This window comes from Bidens hawaiensis, unplaced genomic scaffold, assembly GCF_021521415.1.
Source record: "Bidens hawaiensis isolate Kalapana, Puna unplaced genomic scaffold, B.hawaiensis_p1.1 tig00009451_1, whole genome shotgun sequence".
Lineage (NCBI taxonomy): Eukaryota > Viridiplantae > Streptophyta > Magnoliopsida > Asterales > Asteraceae > Bidens > Bidens hawaiensis.
The window spans coordinates 514092-529409 of NW_027491702.1; the positions used below are offsets into that span (position 1 = coordinate 514092).

Here is a 15318-nt window from a genome sequence, read left to right on the forward strand (position 1 = left end):
AAACGAAATAATTATCATCTTTCACACATTTAGTATGCATGAGTGATATCACGGTTTGAGAGATGAAAACCTTGATCACACGTTTGTTATAACATTTTCCAAATAAATGAGCGACAAATTAAGAATCAAATCGATCACTCCAAACGAGCTTTGTTACTTAAAAATGACAGTATATGATCGAATAAAGTCACCATTTTCAGTAAATTTGATTTATTTCTTACAATATACACACACCTAACTTGTATAAATGCCAAAAGAACTGCTCACTTCGTACAATAAATACATTAGGTAGTACAAAATTTAATTATAAGTTAGAGAACTACAAAACTAATGTTAATAAAGTGTTTGATATACATATATAGTGAGAGTTAAATAAAAAAGAAGACAATGTAAAAATTTATACACTTAAGGATGGTGAAAGTCTTTATGTGTTTTTGCCTTCATATTCTATTTGCCGGTTTGAAAACGAATTACTTTTGTATTAAATGTCACCTCTAAATTATTCATCATAGTTACATCGACCCCCCTAATATGTTCGAAGATCTCGAAATGATCTTCCAGTTCCCAATTCACTTTGCCAGCCTTGAACTCATCTTTCTTAGATCGTTGTTTGTGATAGATCGATTGAGACATATCTGACATCAATTAGACCAGACCGACCCAAGAGAGGAATGCACTCACATGGACACCATCAGATGTTGTAGATGAACCTACTCAAGGCAAAATCTACAAGTTCAAGCCACATAAGTCTCGACACTGAATTCAACATACAAGTAATACGATTAAAAGTAATGTAATTGTGTTAATGCACAAAATTGTTTATTGATATTTAGTTTCAAATTACTTTTATATTTAATGTCACCATGTATTGATATTATAAATAAGGGGCATTTGCATGTTTCTCCTTCCTAAACTTTAAAATTACATATTTTTTCAAACCATGTTTAAAGAGTATTGTATATTTTGCATTAAAAACTTGTATTTTGAAGAAATATGTAATTTCAAAGGGTTAGGAAGAGAAAATATGTAAAATCTCTATAAATAATATATATATATATATATATATATATAGAGAGAGAGAGAGAGAGAGAGAGAGAGAGAGAGAGAGAGGGGTTTTATTGAAAATTACATTTAACTTGAAACTCGTAAAAACTACTTTTAAACACTAACTTTTTTTTCATTGCTTTTGTATGTTATTAAACTTTGCTAAAACAAATTAATATATATATATATATATTGCACAAATACATATATGTGTATTACAAGTTACATATATGTACTTTGATGAATTGCAAATATTTTTTTATTTCTTTTTGGTTTTGGTAAAATTAATAAATATAAAACAATGAAAATAATAAAAAATAATAATATTTAAAAGTCGTTCTCACGAGTTTTCAATATTTTAATGAATGTCTAAACTAGTTCGGGCTATTAACATCAAGAGGAAATTTTGTGTATAAATATTTATCTCTCGGTATTTTGATGTATACTTATCTTGAGATTAAAAAGTCTCACTGAACACCATAAATAATATATATGTATATCATGACGTAGAATTATTATGAGTATAATATGTTTGTTAGTTGTTTAAAATTTAAAGGTAAAATAAAAATAAATAGTTATTGCAGTAAAAAGATGATTATATTATGCATTAAATACTTACTTTATAACCTATATTTTCTCTACTACAAACTGCCCATAAATACGCCGATGTCATGAGTCAACACACTCTGGCTGGTTTTACTTTTGCTTTGCATTAAAGGGGCTTAAACCACCGAACCAATTTCTTCAATCTTTTCTAGTCCCACCGTTGCATCCTCTTCCTTTATTAACCCTCACCGGTCTCTCACACTTGTGCTACCCACAAAATGAGCAACCATGGCTCACTTTCGGTCGAACCCGGTGGCCAAGATGAACACAAACAACAATCCGCAAAACCCAAAAGAATTCCGATGCTAAAGTTGTTTTCATTTGCCGATTCGTACGATTACTTTCTTATGTTTCTTGGGTCCCTTGGTGCATGTGTTCATGGTGCATCCGTGCCGGTTTTTTTTATTTTTTTCGGCAAGTTGATTAACATTATCGGCCTTGCTTATCTTTTCCCTAAAGAAGCTTCTCATAAAGTTGCAAGGGTAAGTGGAATTTATTATTTATTTTTTTATTTATTCTTTGATGTTCTATAAAATTGTTGCTATTTGAGGTATTGACTTGAAATTTGAAATTAAATTTATATTTATTATTTTGTTCAATTGACAGTATTCATTGGATTTTGTGTATCTTAGTGTGGTGATACTCTTTTCTTCCTGGATTGGTAAGTCCTTAATAAAGTTTATATTTGTCGTAATTTATTTTAATGTAAATTAAAAGAAAAAAATTATTTTGGGTTTTAATCAAATTATTCCATCGTATATGACTATATTCATAGTTTTTATTTTATTTTCAGATATTAAAATAATTGTTTTTAATAACTTGGAAATTTGACTAAAATTCCTGTCAGTTAGTTATTGATTTAAGTATAATTGAAACTCGTAACTTTGATAGATGTTTTATAAGCTATCTTTATTGATAATCTAAACCAAAATTAAAATTCATGATTAAGATAGAAAATTTTAATTAAATTACAAAAGGTTATAATATGATTAAGAAAGTTAAGTGTGTGTTTATATAGAGGTGGCCTGTTGGATGCATACCGGAGAGAGGCAGGCAGCAAAGATGAGGATGGCGTATTTGAAGTCGATGTTAAGCCAAGATATCAGTCTTTTTGATACTGAAGCTTCAACAGGAGAAGTCATTTCTGCAATTACTAGTGATATTATAGTTGTTCAAGATGCTATTTCTGAGAAGGTAACATCTAAACTAATTTTATTAATATAATTAACACACACTCTCTATATATGCAATTATAATGTATTTTACTACCGAATATTAATTGTACCCCAATAAATGTTTCTTGTATGTTATCGTGTGATGATATGATGATTGATTTTATATATAAAGTTATTATATAATTAAAAAATATTGTAATAAAATATATCTATTAAATGTCTTAATCTTTTTTTTTTTCTAATTGTAACAAGGCAGTGTTTACATTATGATCGAATTCAATGCTTGATTTGGAGACGTGCCATTTTTTATTTTGTATATGTACTTAAAATGTTTATTTTGGTTAGTATATATAGCATACAGTATCCTGTAGCATTATACTTAAATATAAATCATTAAAATATTTAAAATTTCTATTAAATCTATTCAAATAATAAATAATTTTCCAGCTTAACTTAAATTAATTAAATATATATTTATATTACTTCTGAAAAAGAAAGTTGGCAAAAGTTTTATAAAATAACAAAGTTTTAAAAATTTTCATTGTAAAATGACAAAATACTCAATAATCAGTTCAAATATGCTTTAACAACCCATTTTGTATTTTTGTCACTCCCACAACTCTACATGTGATAAAATATTTATTTTTAAGGGTATTTATAACTTTAACTGCCCAACTAAACATATCAATTATTTTTGTAGTCCTTTTTTTTCTTTTTTGGAATGAACTAGTAGAATTAAGTAAACAATATATTTTTATAATTTGAAAATAAAATAAAATATAAGAACATGGTTAAAATGCAAAGGCTTGTTCATCTTTCAGAATTAATAAATGAACAAATTTCACTACACATTAAAAAAACCCGTAAGTGTTTTAAACGGTGAAAAAATAATAAATATGAACTACTGGATAAAAAATGAAATTGTTTAGTTTTTCTCTTTCTCGTGGTGCATGGTTTTGAATGATTATAATCACAATATATACACATGTATATACATAAATAAAGTTCCGTTTCAAATTTCCTTTGCTAAAGCGATAGAAAGAAACTTTGGCTTCAATAATAAATGTGTTAGAGAGTAGGTGTGCAAATTAATTTTCAACCATTATTTTGCTTTTTTAAAATACTTTTATGAATAATTGATGTCTGATTATTACATTCATAAATATATCACAAGGTCAGGTTTCCTTCAGCTCTCAATTTAGTCCAAAAACATGAAATTCTTTTCACACCACCTTAAACAAATAAGCTTCATCAAATATAAATCAAGTAACATGTTCCCTATTGTTTTTATGAAAACTTTAATATTGTTATAACATATTCATTTTTTAATTAATATTTAATTTGTTTAAAAGAAAAGAAATAAATAAAAGAAGGAAGAGGTGCAACTGAATTTTGGGGTGATTTATAAATGCCACATTTATTGGGAGGCGGTTTGTAGTTAATGAGTTTGTAATCTTGTTGGGCAGGCTGTAGTTGCACCCACTGCTCTTATTGCCCATGCACTGCAATTATGGTCTTCTATCACTTACCTCATTATCCTATTCTTTTTCACAACTAACCGTCTTTCTTTCCTTTTTTTATCTTTTTAACCCACATTTTTTTACTTTTAATAGGTAAACATGTAAATATTCAATATTGTTCATTGTTTGTATTTTTTTTTTCTGAAAGTTGAGTAATTTTTCTAGTTATAGAAAAGCACTGTTTCCAAAACCCGATGGCTAGCTGGTTGGATCGCGCATAGAACCGATTCTGTTAAGCATATTTAACGTCGCCTTTATATATATATAGTTTTAATTTTAGTATTATTTATGAGGCCAGACCAATATACCGGCCGTAATACGACGGATTTCCTGTTTGCTCTGGTTATGAAAACATGTAAATGGCTTTCATGAGTTTAGTACAGCAAAGTGATTACTATTTTATAACTTTATTTAATACAAAATGTGTATAAATATATCCTTTTTTTTTAATTTGAAAAAGGAAAGGAAGGAAAGATAAGTGTTAATTTGGTGTGAATATATGGTTGGGTGCAGGTGGGGAACTTCATGCACTACATCAGCAGATTTTTATCAGGATTCATAATAGGGTTCGTTAGGGTTTGGCAGATAAGTTTGGTGACTTTGTCAATTGTACCTGCGATTGCAATCGCTGGCGGTGTCTATGCTTACATCGCCACTGGCCTCATCGCGCGAGTGCGAAAATCATACGTCAAAGCAGGTGAAATTGCTGAAGAGGTATTTTAGTCGCTCTCTTTTCCTTTTACTTTCTTTCAAAAACTCCAAAATTAATCTTACATACTAATATTTAGCAATAGCCTCAAAATCTATGATATGCATGTTTTTACAATCAAAATAAAATCTATTAAAATACCAAAATTTGGAAGGAAAACCCAAATATCAAAGTCAAAATTGGGAGCTCTGAATTTAGGTGCTGACCTTTTCTACCTTACTTATCATTTTTATAAAAAATAATGTCATGAAGTGATGAGAAGTAAAATACAACTGAAACATAAATTCAATTATTAAGAAATAAGGAACTAGAAGATACATATATCCTCAATAATTAAATTTGATTGTGATGCTAATTTTCAAGATAATTGATTCGCAGGTGATCGGAAATGTAAGAACAGTGCATGCATTTTCCGGAGAAGAAAGAGCCGTAAATTCATACATTGCAGCCCTTTCAAATACTTACAAGTACGGCAGGAAAGCCGGTCTAGCGAAAGGCTTAGGCCTCGGCACTTTGCATTTTGTTCTGTTCCTCTCCTGGTCACTACTCGTCTGGTACACGAGTATAGTAGTCCACAAAAACATAGCCAATGGAGGAGATTCCTTCACCACTATGCTCAATGTTGTCATCGCAGGCCTGTAAGTCCACCTCCACAAATCCCTAAATAGCCAGGCCAACCCGTTGCATACGACCCGTGTTTAACTATTCATAAATAGATTGGGATGTGATCAAGATTTTGTTTTGTGAATGTAGGTCACTTGGGCAGGCTGCACCGGACATCAGTGCATTTATCCGAGCCAAGTCAGCGGCTTTTCCCATATTTGAAATGATAGAGAGATCAACTGTAGCCAAGGCAAGTGAGAAAACGGGCCGGACACTGGCCCGAGTGGACGGTCACATACGGTTTGATGATGTGCGATTTAGTTACCCTTCAAGACCGGATGTGATTATCTTTGACAAACTCCGACTTGATATACCTTCTGGAAAAATTGTGGCACTTGTTGGTGGAAGTGGTTCGGGGAAGAGCACGGTTATATCTTTGATAGAACGGTTCTATGAGCCGCTATCGGGCAGGATTTTATTGGACTCGGTTGATATTCGTGAGCTCGACATCAAATGGCTCAGGGACCAGATCGGGCTTGTGAATCAAGAGCCTGCTCTTTTTGCCACTACTATAAGAGAAAATATTTTGTATGGTAAGGATTCGGCTACTTATGATGAGATCACACATGCTGCAAAGCTATCCGAGGCGATCACTTTTATTAACAATCTTCCCGAAAGATTTGAGACGCAAGTTGGCGAACGAGGGATACAATTATCAGGAGGACAAAAGCAACGGATTGCAATTTCACGGGCCATTGTGAAAAACCCGTCGATTTTGTTGTTAGATGAAGCCACGAGCGCCCTTGACACAGAGTCTGAAAAGAGTGTGCAAGAGGCACTCGTTCGTGTGATGGTGGGCCGGACAACTGTGGTGGTGGCCCACCGTCTTTCCACCATTAGAAATGCAGATATTATAGCTATAGTTCAAGATGGAAAGATAGTGGAAACCGGGAACCATGACGACCTCATGGCCCGACCCAATAGTGCTTATTCATCACTCATTCAACTTCAAGAAACGGCTTCCTTGCATCGCGCCCCGTCTCGTGCTGCTTCAATGGGGAGACCTTCCAGGTTAGCCTCTTTCCCTAATCTCCTAACTTTTTCTCATTACATCTAATTAAGTCAATGCAGTACTAATTGTTTCTCTTCTTTATACAGCATTAGATATTCTCGTGAACTATCGCGGACAACCACAAGGAGCCTAGGAGCTAGTTTTCATTCAGACCGAGAATCTGTGGGAAAACTCGGTGTTGATGGTGGTGAATACACCAAGCCACCACATGTTTCCTCTAAAAGATTATACTCGATGATTCGCCCTGATTGGGCTTACGGGTTGACCGGGACCATAGGTGCGATCATTTGTGGTTCGTGTATGCCTCTTTTTGCCCTTGGGATTAGCCAAGCCCTTGTAGCTTATTACATGGACTGGGAAACCACTCAACATGAAGTGAAAAAGATTGCAATTCTCTTTTGCTTTGGTGCTGGTGTAAGCATTACCGTTTACGCCATCACTCATCTGTGCTTCGGGATCATGGCAGAAAGGCTCACTCTTCGTGTTCGTCAAAAAATGTTTTCAGGTACTGATCAATCACAATCACCTCTTTAAATTTAGAGGTGTAACCGAATTACAAGATAATGATAAAACAACGATAATAATTATAATTGATAGTAAGCTCAGTTAATATGGCCTCTTGTAATATTGAACTTTTGCAGCTATTTTAAGAAATGAGATCGGATGGTTCGATGACGTGAACAACACAAGCTCAATGCTGGCTTCCCGTTTAGAAAGCGATGCAACGTTGCTCAGAACCGTAGTTGTGGACCGAACAACGATTCTCATACAGAATATGGGATTGATTGGCACTTCTTTTATTATTGCTTTCATATTGAACTGGAGGCTTACACTCATCGTTATGGCCATGTACCCTTTGATCATCAGCGGTCACATAAGCGAGGTGTCACACTTTCTTACTTAATTGTTTTAAGTATGTTTAGTTATTTGTTTGTTTGTTTCATTATTTGATCATGTGTTTTTTTTATGTATCAGAAAATGTTCATGAAAGGGTACGGTGGAGACTTGAGCAAAGCTTATCTTAAAGCTAATATGCTCGTGGGTGAAGCTGTCAGTAACATAAGAACAGTTGCAGCATTTTGTTCTGAAAACAAAGTTCTTGATCTTTACTCTCGGGAGCTCGTGGGACCTTCTAAGCGGTCATTTAAGCGCGGGCAGATTGCAGGAATATTCTACGGTGTATCTCAATTTTTCATCTTCTCGTCTTACGGTCTTGCATTATGGTATGGCTCAGTGCTAATGGAACGAGGGTTATCCGGGTTCAGATCAGTGATGAAATCATTTATGATTTTAATTGTGACTGCATTAGCCATGGGTGAAACGCTGGCTATGGCACCCGATTTGTTGAAGGGGAACCAGATGGTTGCATCAGTTTTCGAGGTTCTTGATCGGAGAACACAAGTGGTTAGTGATGTTGGAGAGGATATAACTCGAGTTGAGGGGACCATCGAGCTGAGAGGTGTAACTTTTAGCTACCCTTCAAGGCCCGATATCTTGATCTTTAGAGATTTTGATTTGAAGGTTCGGGCCGGAAAGACAATGGCGCTTGTGGGACAAAGTGGCTCTGGGAAGAGCTCGGTTCTCTCATTAATTCTTCGGTTCTATGATCCAACCTCCGGGAAAGTCTTAATTGATGGTAGGCCTCTTTAAACTTGCACGAATACTTAAGTTTTTATCATTTGCTCAATAATGGGTCGATTTGAGCTATGTTTTATTTCAACGACGACAAATTAATGCGTTAACATCTTGAAAATACACAAAAGTCTATTTTTAATGGCACAAAACCAAGTAAAATCATTTTTTTTTTAAGATTTCTGTTAGTATTACTTATATCGTTTTTCTAATATTTATTTTAGCATACACAATGTGTTGCTAGAGCTATTACAATGATGATAGTAATTTTTGTTTTCTTATTCTGATTGTTCAAATACACTTGTAATAGCTCTAGCAAAAATTACATGATTTGTAATTTTTGGAGCCGGTTTATTACATTTAAATATTTTTTGGAGTCGGTGGTCTCAGTGGGAGCAGCACACATATCTCTAGGTTTGCCCAAGTTCCACCGTCCTCATACCCTACCATATGAGTGGGATTTCGGGTTTGTTTATTTGCTTGTTTGTATTTTTATATAACAATGTTAATACATATTGTTTCCAATTTTTGCAGGCAAGGACATCAGGAAACTGAAGCTAAAGTCTCTTCGAAGGCATATCGGGCTAGTCCAACAAGAGCCGGCACTTTTTGCAACATCGATTTTCGAAAACATACTTTACGGGAAAGAAGGTGCTTCAGAAAGTGAAGTCTACGAAGCGGCTAAACTAGCAAACGCGCATACATTCATTAGCGCTCTCCCAGACGGCTACTCCACAAAGGTCGGGGAGCGAGGAATCCAACTTTCTGGTGGACAAAAACAAAGGGTTGCTATAGCCCGAGCCGTGTTAAAGAATCCAGCAATTCTTTTACTAGACGAAGCCACAAGCGCACTTGATGTGGAGTCGGAGCGTGTGGTTCAACAGGCTTTGGACCGGTTAATGAAGAACCGAACCAGTGTGGTGGTTGCACACCGGCTATCGACTATTAAGAATGCGGATGAAATCTCAGTGATTCAGAATGGTAAGATTGTGGAGAAAGGGACTCATTCGAGTCTTGTTGAGAACGAAAATGGGGCGTACTCGAAGCTAATCAATTTACAGCAGCAAGAACATCACCACCGTAAATAATAATAAGAATGGTCAAGAGTTTTTTTTAAAAAATGTTGTGCCGGTCAATGTTGTATCTTGTTTTACACATGATTACAAGAGTTTTTTTTAAAAAATGTTGTGCCGGTCAATGTTGTATCTTGTTTTACACATGATTATAGCTTGTTTGTTATCACCTTCATAGTATGATTTAAGGTGCAATTCAGTTATTGTTTCTATTAGATTTTAGATTCAAATTATCCCAACAATAATAATTGTTTTCTGATATGGGTTGTCTAGTCTGTTGGAGTTTAAGAGTTCCATCGTTGCATATTTTCTGTATGTTCTTTTAGTAGGATAAATGAGTCGTATTTACGGTATTAGAGCTAGAACCTGTTAGTGTAATCTTTCGTAAGTACGGGGATCTAGTTGTCGGTTTTTGAGCTAGTTTTTCTCCTATTCTTGTCTAACAAGGAATTGCATGGTTATAATAAATAGGGATTATTTGTAATCAAGTAACAACAAACAAGAAATTGAATCTAAAATTATTAATTTACATAGTGTTATCAAATAAAATTTATTTTGGAGTTGACCAAATTAACGCTGACAATAGAATAAAATCCACTTCGTGTAGACATCTTATTCTGAATTTTCAGAGTTTGAAGTTATGGTTTTAATGACATTTGTTTAGTAAATAGCATCTATACAAGTTGGGACATCATAAAAAATAAATATTATCATATAGCATAACTAAAGGTAACAAATAATGAGCTACTGGAAATTGAATATTGATTCATAATTAGTGTCTAAATCATTTTTCATCCGCAAGAAAAAATTCTATTTTGTATTGTTCCTGCCACATTAATGAAAGTGACGCACTACATTTGTTAACAATGCAACATAGAATCATCATAAAATATCCCTCGAGTCTTGGCGGCACAATTTAGCTCCAATAGCATCCTATTAATTATTAAATATAGGCAACATCCAAATCTCCAAACATGCTTTACTACAAAAGTAAAGAGTAACTACTTTACTTTTCAATATCTTATCCTTGTACATGTAACATTGTCACACGATCTTCTTCTTTTTCTTTTAACAGATACCCCACAAAATCTTCTTCTTTTCTATATGTTGGTATTAATTTCATATAGAAAATCAAAACTTCAAAGGTTATATAAAATAATACTTTTATTTTCAAACATTTCATCATATGTTTTCGTCGGTTAAAGGACCTTTTACGCTTTTAAATTGATATTGGATGTAATGAGTTAGGATGATCTTGGGGTTATTTTTGTTGAGTTTAAGTGGTGATTAATCAAAATTTTATTTATTAAAATTGGTTTAATAAATGTGACAAATAATAATTAATCTTATTAATAATAAATGCGCAGCGGAATGTAAACGAGTAATCAGCACCAAACAAAACCCTGCAGGATCCGATTACAAAACATACGAGCGCAATTACAACGAAAACCAATTAAACATATATAAATGTAAACCGACAATATATATATATATATATATATATATATATATATATATATATATAATTTTACCTTGGTTAATAAATAGCCGGTCGAGACACTGAGAGCTAACAAGCAACGCTAGGTGACAAATGAGACCCGACGGTGACGGTGCACTAGGCAGCAGCGGAGGACTGTAGTAGCGGCGGCAGCGGATGCGGTTGGTGAACAGTAGCCGCGGCAGCAGCTAGAGGATGCAGCGGTGGCGGTGGTGTTCATGGGACAGCAAAGCAAGGCAGTGGTCGTCGGTGGTCGGTGTGATGATGACCAGCGGCGGAGCACGAGACAGCAGCGGCGGTGATGGTGTGCAATCTTGGAAGAGATAGGTTGTTTTGGTGGCTAAGGTTAAACGATAATGATAGGTTAACTAGTTTATTTCTAGTTTATAAATAAACTAGTTAAACTAATACGGGCCACCAAGCCCATCTCTTGTTTCCAAAAGTCCGTCCCAAAATATCTCGTTAATTTATGTCATACCCGGTTAACTAACTTAAACAGGTTTCACGCTCGTTACACATGGTGTAACTTTAACGGGTCAAAACTCGGTCAGCCGGGCTGACTTTACCGAACCGGTCCATAAATCCAATAGTCTCCCACTTTGACGGTTTCTGGTTATGTTCCTCAACGCCGAAAGCCAGCGGTGCTCTAGCTACACATGGCTATCCCCAAGAAGTTATAACATTTTAAAGTCATTAACCAAAACATCTTGGAATACACTATTGCAAGATAATGAACTTATGGTAATCGTTGTCATCTATTCTTACCATATAAGACATCAATTGAACAATGAGACATGGATCATATTCAATTTCATATGGCTTTCAATCATTATTGTTCTCGATCCGGAATCAAAGTGGTCCAATCAAACACACAATAAGTTTTGGTGAGGCCTCACACTTCACCAGTTCGAATCAACAAGGGCACTAAGATGTCTAACTGTTACATATCATGTAAGAGTGCAAAATACCATATGATTACATACAACTCCCATTGAACTTCAGATTATTCTCAACCAATGCCTTTATAGCCGGCAGTTACGCGACAACGGTTGACACTGATCAAAGAATAGCCTTTGGTAAACAAAAGTTCTAATATGTATCTCAGGTCTAAGGATACTAGATGAGTATACCAATATCAAAACATCTTATGACTAAGATCCATGAAGATGATTTTATGCGATTTACATCCAACGTCATTCATAATGAGGTCTATGAGTTTGGAAGTCAACTCCTTGAGTCCAAAGTCAGAATATTCTTAATTCAGAGTCGTTCCCATGAGTCTGACCAACTATGGATAATTTAGAATACAATATTCATGGATTAAACGTATTAAAATCAAACACAATTATATTATTCAACATTTGCATTTAACCATTAAATCAAAAGAGAACTCAAAAGTATAACTGTTTAAAAATTCACACATCCAAATACTAAATCAAAACAAACTACTAGCTAATCTAAGACCGATAGTATCTCTGTGATGATCATGCTTGTCCTGAGTCATCGGTTTAGTGAACGGGTCAGCTAGGTTTTGATCTGTGTCTACTTTGCTTATTATGATATCTCCTCATTCCATTATTTCCCGGATAAGGTGGAACTTCCTTAGAATGTGCTTGGCTCTGTAATGATATCTGGGCTCTTTGGCCTGAGCAATAGCACCTGTGTTATCACATAACACCTCGATTGGTTTATGAATACTTAGAACCACATCAAGGTCAGTGATGAACTTCTTCATCCAAGAAGCATCTGATGCAGCTATGTATTTTGATTCGGTGGTAGAATCTGCCACCACACTCTGCTTAGAGCTTTTCCAGTAAATAGCTCCTCCATTGAGAGTGAATACATATCCTGATTGTGAGCGAGAATCATCTCGGTCGGTCTTGAAGCTAGCATCAGTGTAACACCTTACAGTGAGTTCTTCTTCCACTCCTCCAAAGACTAAGAGCATGTCCTTGGTCCTTGTCAGGTACTTTAGAATATTCTTTACAGTAGTCCAATGGGCAATGCCAGGATTTTGCTGAAAACGACTAGTCATGCTCAACGCATACGAGACGTCAGGTCTAGTGCATAACATAGCATACATGATAGAACCAATCGCTGAAGCATATGGAATTGCTTGCATGTACTTAGTTTCAATGTCGGTTGCCGGAGATTGCGATTTGTTCAACACGGTTCCTTTAGCCATGGGGGCAGCTCCTTTCTTAGAGTTATCCGTTGAGAAGCGTGTCATTACCTTGTCTATGTATGTACTTTGACTTAGCCCTAGAAGCCGCTTAGACCTATCTCGGTAGATCTTGATTCCAATAATATAAGCAGCTTCACCAAGATCTTTCATTATGAAACAAGATCCCAACCAGTGCTTAACTTCCTTAAGCATAGGAATGTTGTTTCCAATGATCAGTATATCATCCACATACATGATGAGGAATGATATGGTGCTCCTACTAGCCTTTCTGTAAACACAAGGCTCATCTTCATTTATGATAAACCAAACTCTTTGATTTTCTCATAAAAATGAAGATTCCAACTGCGAAATGCCTGTTTAAGTCCATAAACGGACTTATTCAGTTTGCACACCCTGCTAGGATATTTATGATCGACAAAACCTTCAGGCTGAACCATATAGACATCTTCAGAAAGGTGTCCATTAATAAAAGCAGTTTTGACATCCATTTGTCATATCTCGTAGTCATAATACGCGACTACGGCAAGTAATATCCTTATCGACTTAGTTATAACAACGAGCGAGAAGGTTTCATCATAGTCAATACCCTGAGTTTGAATAAAACCTTTCGCGACTAGCCGTGCTTTATAAGTCTGTATATTTCCATGCATGTCGATTTTTCTTTTGAAAATCCACTTGCTCCCTACTGCCCGACATTCGGTGGGTAGCTCAACCAAGTTCCAGACTCGATTGTCACGAATAGATTGCATCTCGACGTTCATGGCATCTTGCCATTTCTCATATTTCTGATCTAAGATAGCAGATTTGTAATTAGCAGGTTCGTCGCTTGACTCGGATACTAAGTGATGCTAAACTATCGCTATCTAATCAAAAATAATTAATTCAGTGTCCTAATCACCTAAGCAAGCTAGGGTAAGTAGGGTGTCGAACCACGAGGAGTATGTGGTCAGTGTGCAGTGAAAATGATTCCTAACATTATGAAGTGATTCAATTAACGAAGTGCTGATCACACTAGCAAACAGTTTGGTTTTAATATTGATTAAACAAGTAAACAACTTTCAAACAATTAACAAAGACAAGTCACACCCGGGGATTCAAGCAAGTAAGCAAACAGCTATCTCATGCAACTTAACAGACTAACAATCAATGATCAACACAGACTGACTAACTAGATAAACCTTAAGCATCAACGCTCGCTAACACATGGCACTGGTTATCAAACGGTCCCTGCCAGTGTGACTCAACTAAGGGCAAGCGTATGCTTCATCATATTCAACTAGTCAAAACAATCCTATAAGCAATTATCATAGCAACTGTCACAATAATCGTTCTGTTCGAAATAAACCTAAACTGACTGAGTGCACAATAATACTAGACATCAATACTCATACATTAATCAAAGATGGTTACAAATAATTCATTCTTAATACATAAGAAAAATTGAAAGATACAATACTCTACATCCCGGGCATGACTCGAAGGATCTAGCCGCGTCTCGGCATCTCTCGGGCTTCGTTATGATGTAGTAGGACATGTATGATGCCTTGAGATGACTGGAAGTGATGATGGCTCTCCTTTCTGCTCTGAAAATCACCCGGAAGGTGAATAATGGCGTCTCGGGTCGTCAAAACGAATATAACATAAAAACCCTAACTTTCACGATTCTGGGGACCATCGCGTAGCGCGATGACTCCTCCCCAGGTCCATCGTGCTACGCGATGGACCAAAAGTCAATGCAGACTAAAATAAAGGGCATCGCGTAGCGCGATGCCTTGCCTCCCACACCCATCGCGCTACGCGATGGGTCACTTCAGTCAGCAAGTCCATATAAATGTCTCGATTCGCGTGCTGGACATCCCGGGTCTTCATTCCATGCTCGTACAGGTCCAAATTAAGCGTGTTAAGTACCTGTGACATGAAACACAATAAACACGTATAAAGTACCAAAGTTCCTAAACTAAACGAGTAAAACGACTAAGTTAACATACTAATATATGTACAAATAAACCGAACATCACATTCCCACACTTATCTTTTGCTCGCCCTCAAGCAAAACTCTAAAGTAAACATTAACCGCCATCATAGGTCAACCAATTATCACCATTAATAGTAGCAAGGTTTAAGGCCATACCCAGTTTCCCAGACTGACACTTTCTAGATTGACAACCCACAAATAAAGTTAATGCTCCAAAAACGCTAGA

The 15318-nt window shown here is 35.5% G+C and overlaps 1 protein-coding gene across 1 annotated transcript; it reads left to right on the plus strand.

Moving 5' to 3' along the window:
* The first annotated feature begins 1676 nt into the window (after positions 1-1676).
* On the plus strand, positions 1677-9475 carry LOC143532546 (ABC transporter B family member 2-like). The gene is made up of 10 exons (XM_077027572.1): positions 1677-2132; positions 2257-2311; positions 2669-2844; positions 4859-5059; positions 5433-5692; positions 5808-6728; positions 6816-7234; positions 7371-7612; positions 7705-8365; positions 8896-9475. Exons 1-10 carry the CDS (start codon positions 1869-1871, stop codon positions 9447-9449), a joined length of 3753 nt encoding a protein of 1250 aa, XP_076883687.1. The 5' UTR covers positions 1677-1868; the 3' UTR covers positions 9450-9475.
* The last annotated feature ends 5843 nt before the right edge of the window (positions 9476-15318 follow it).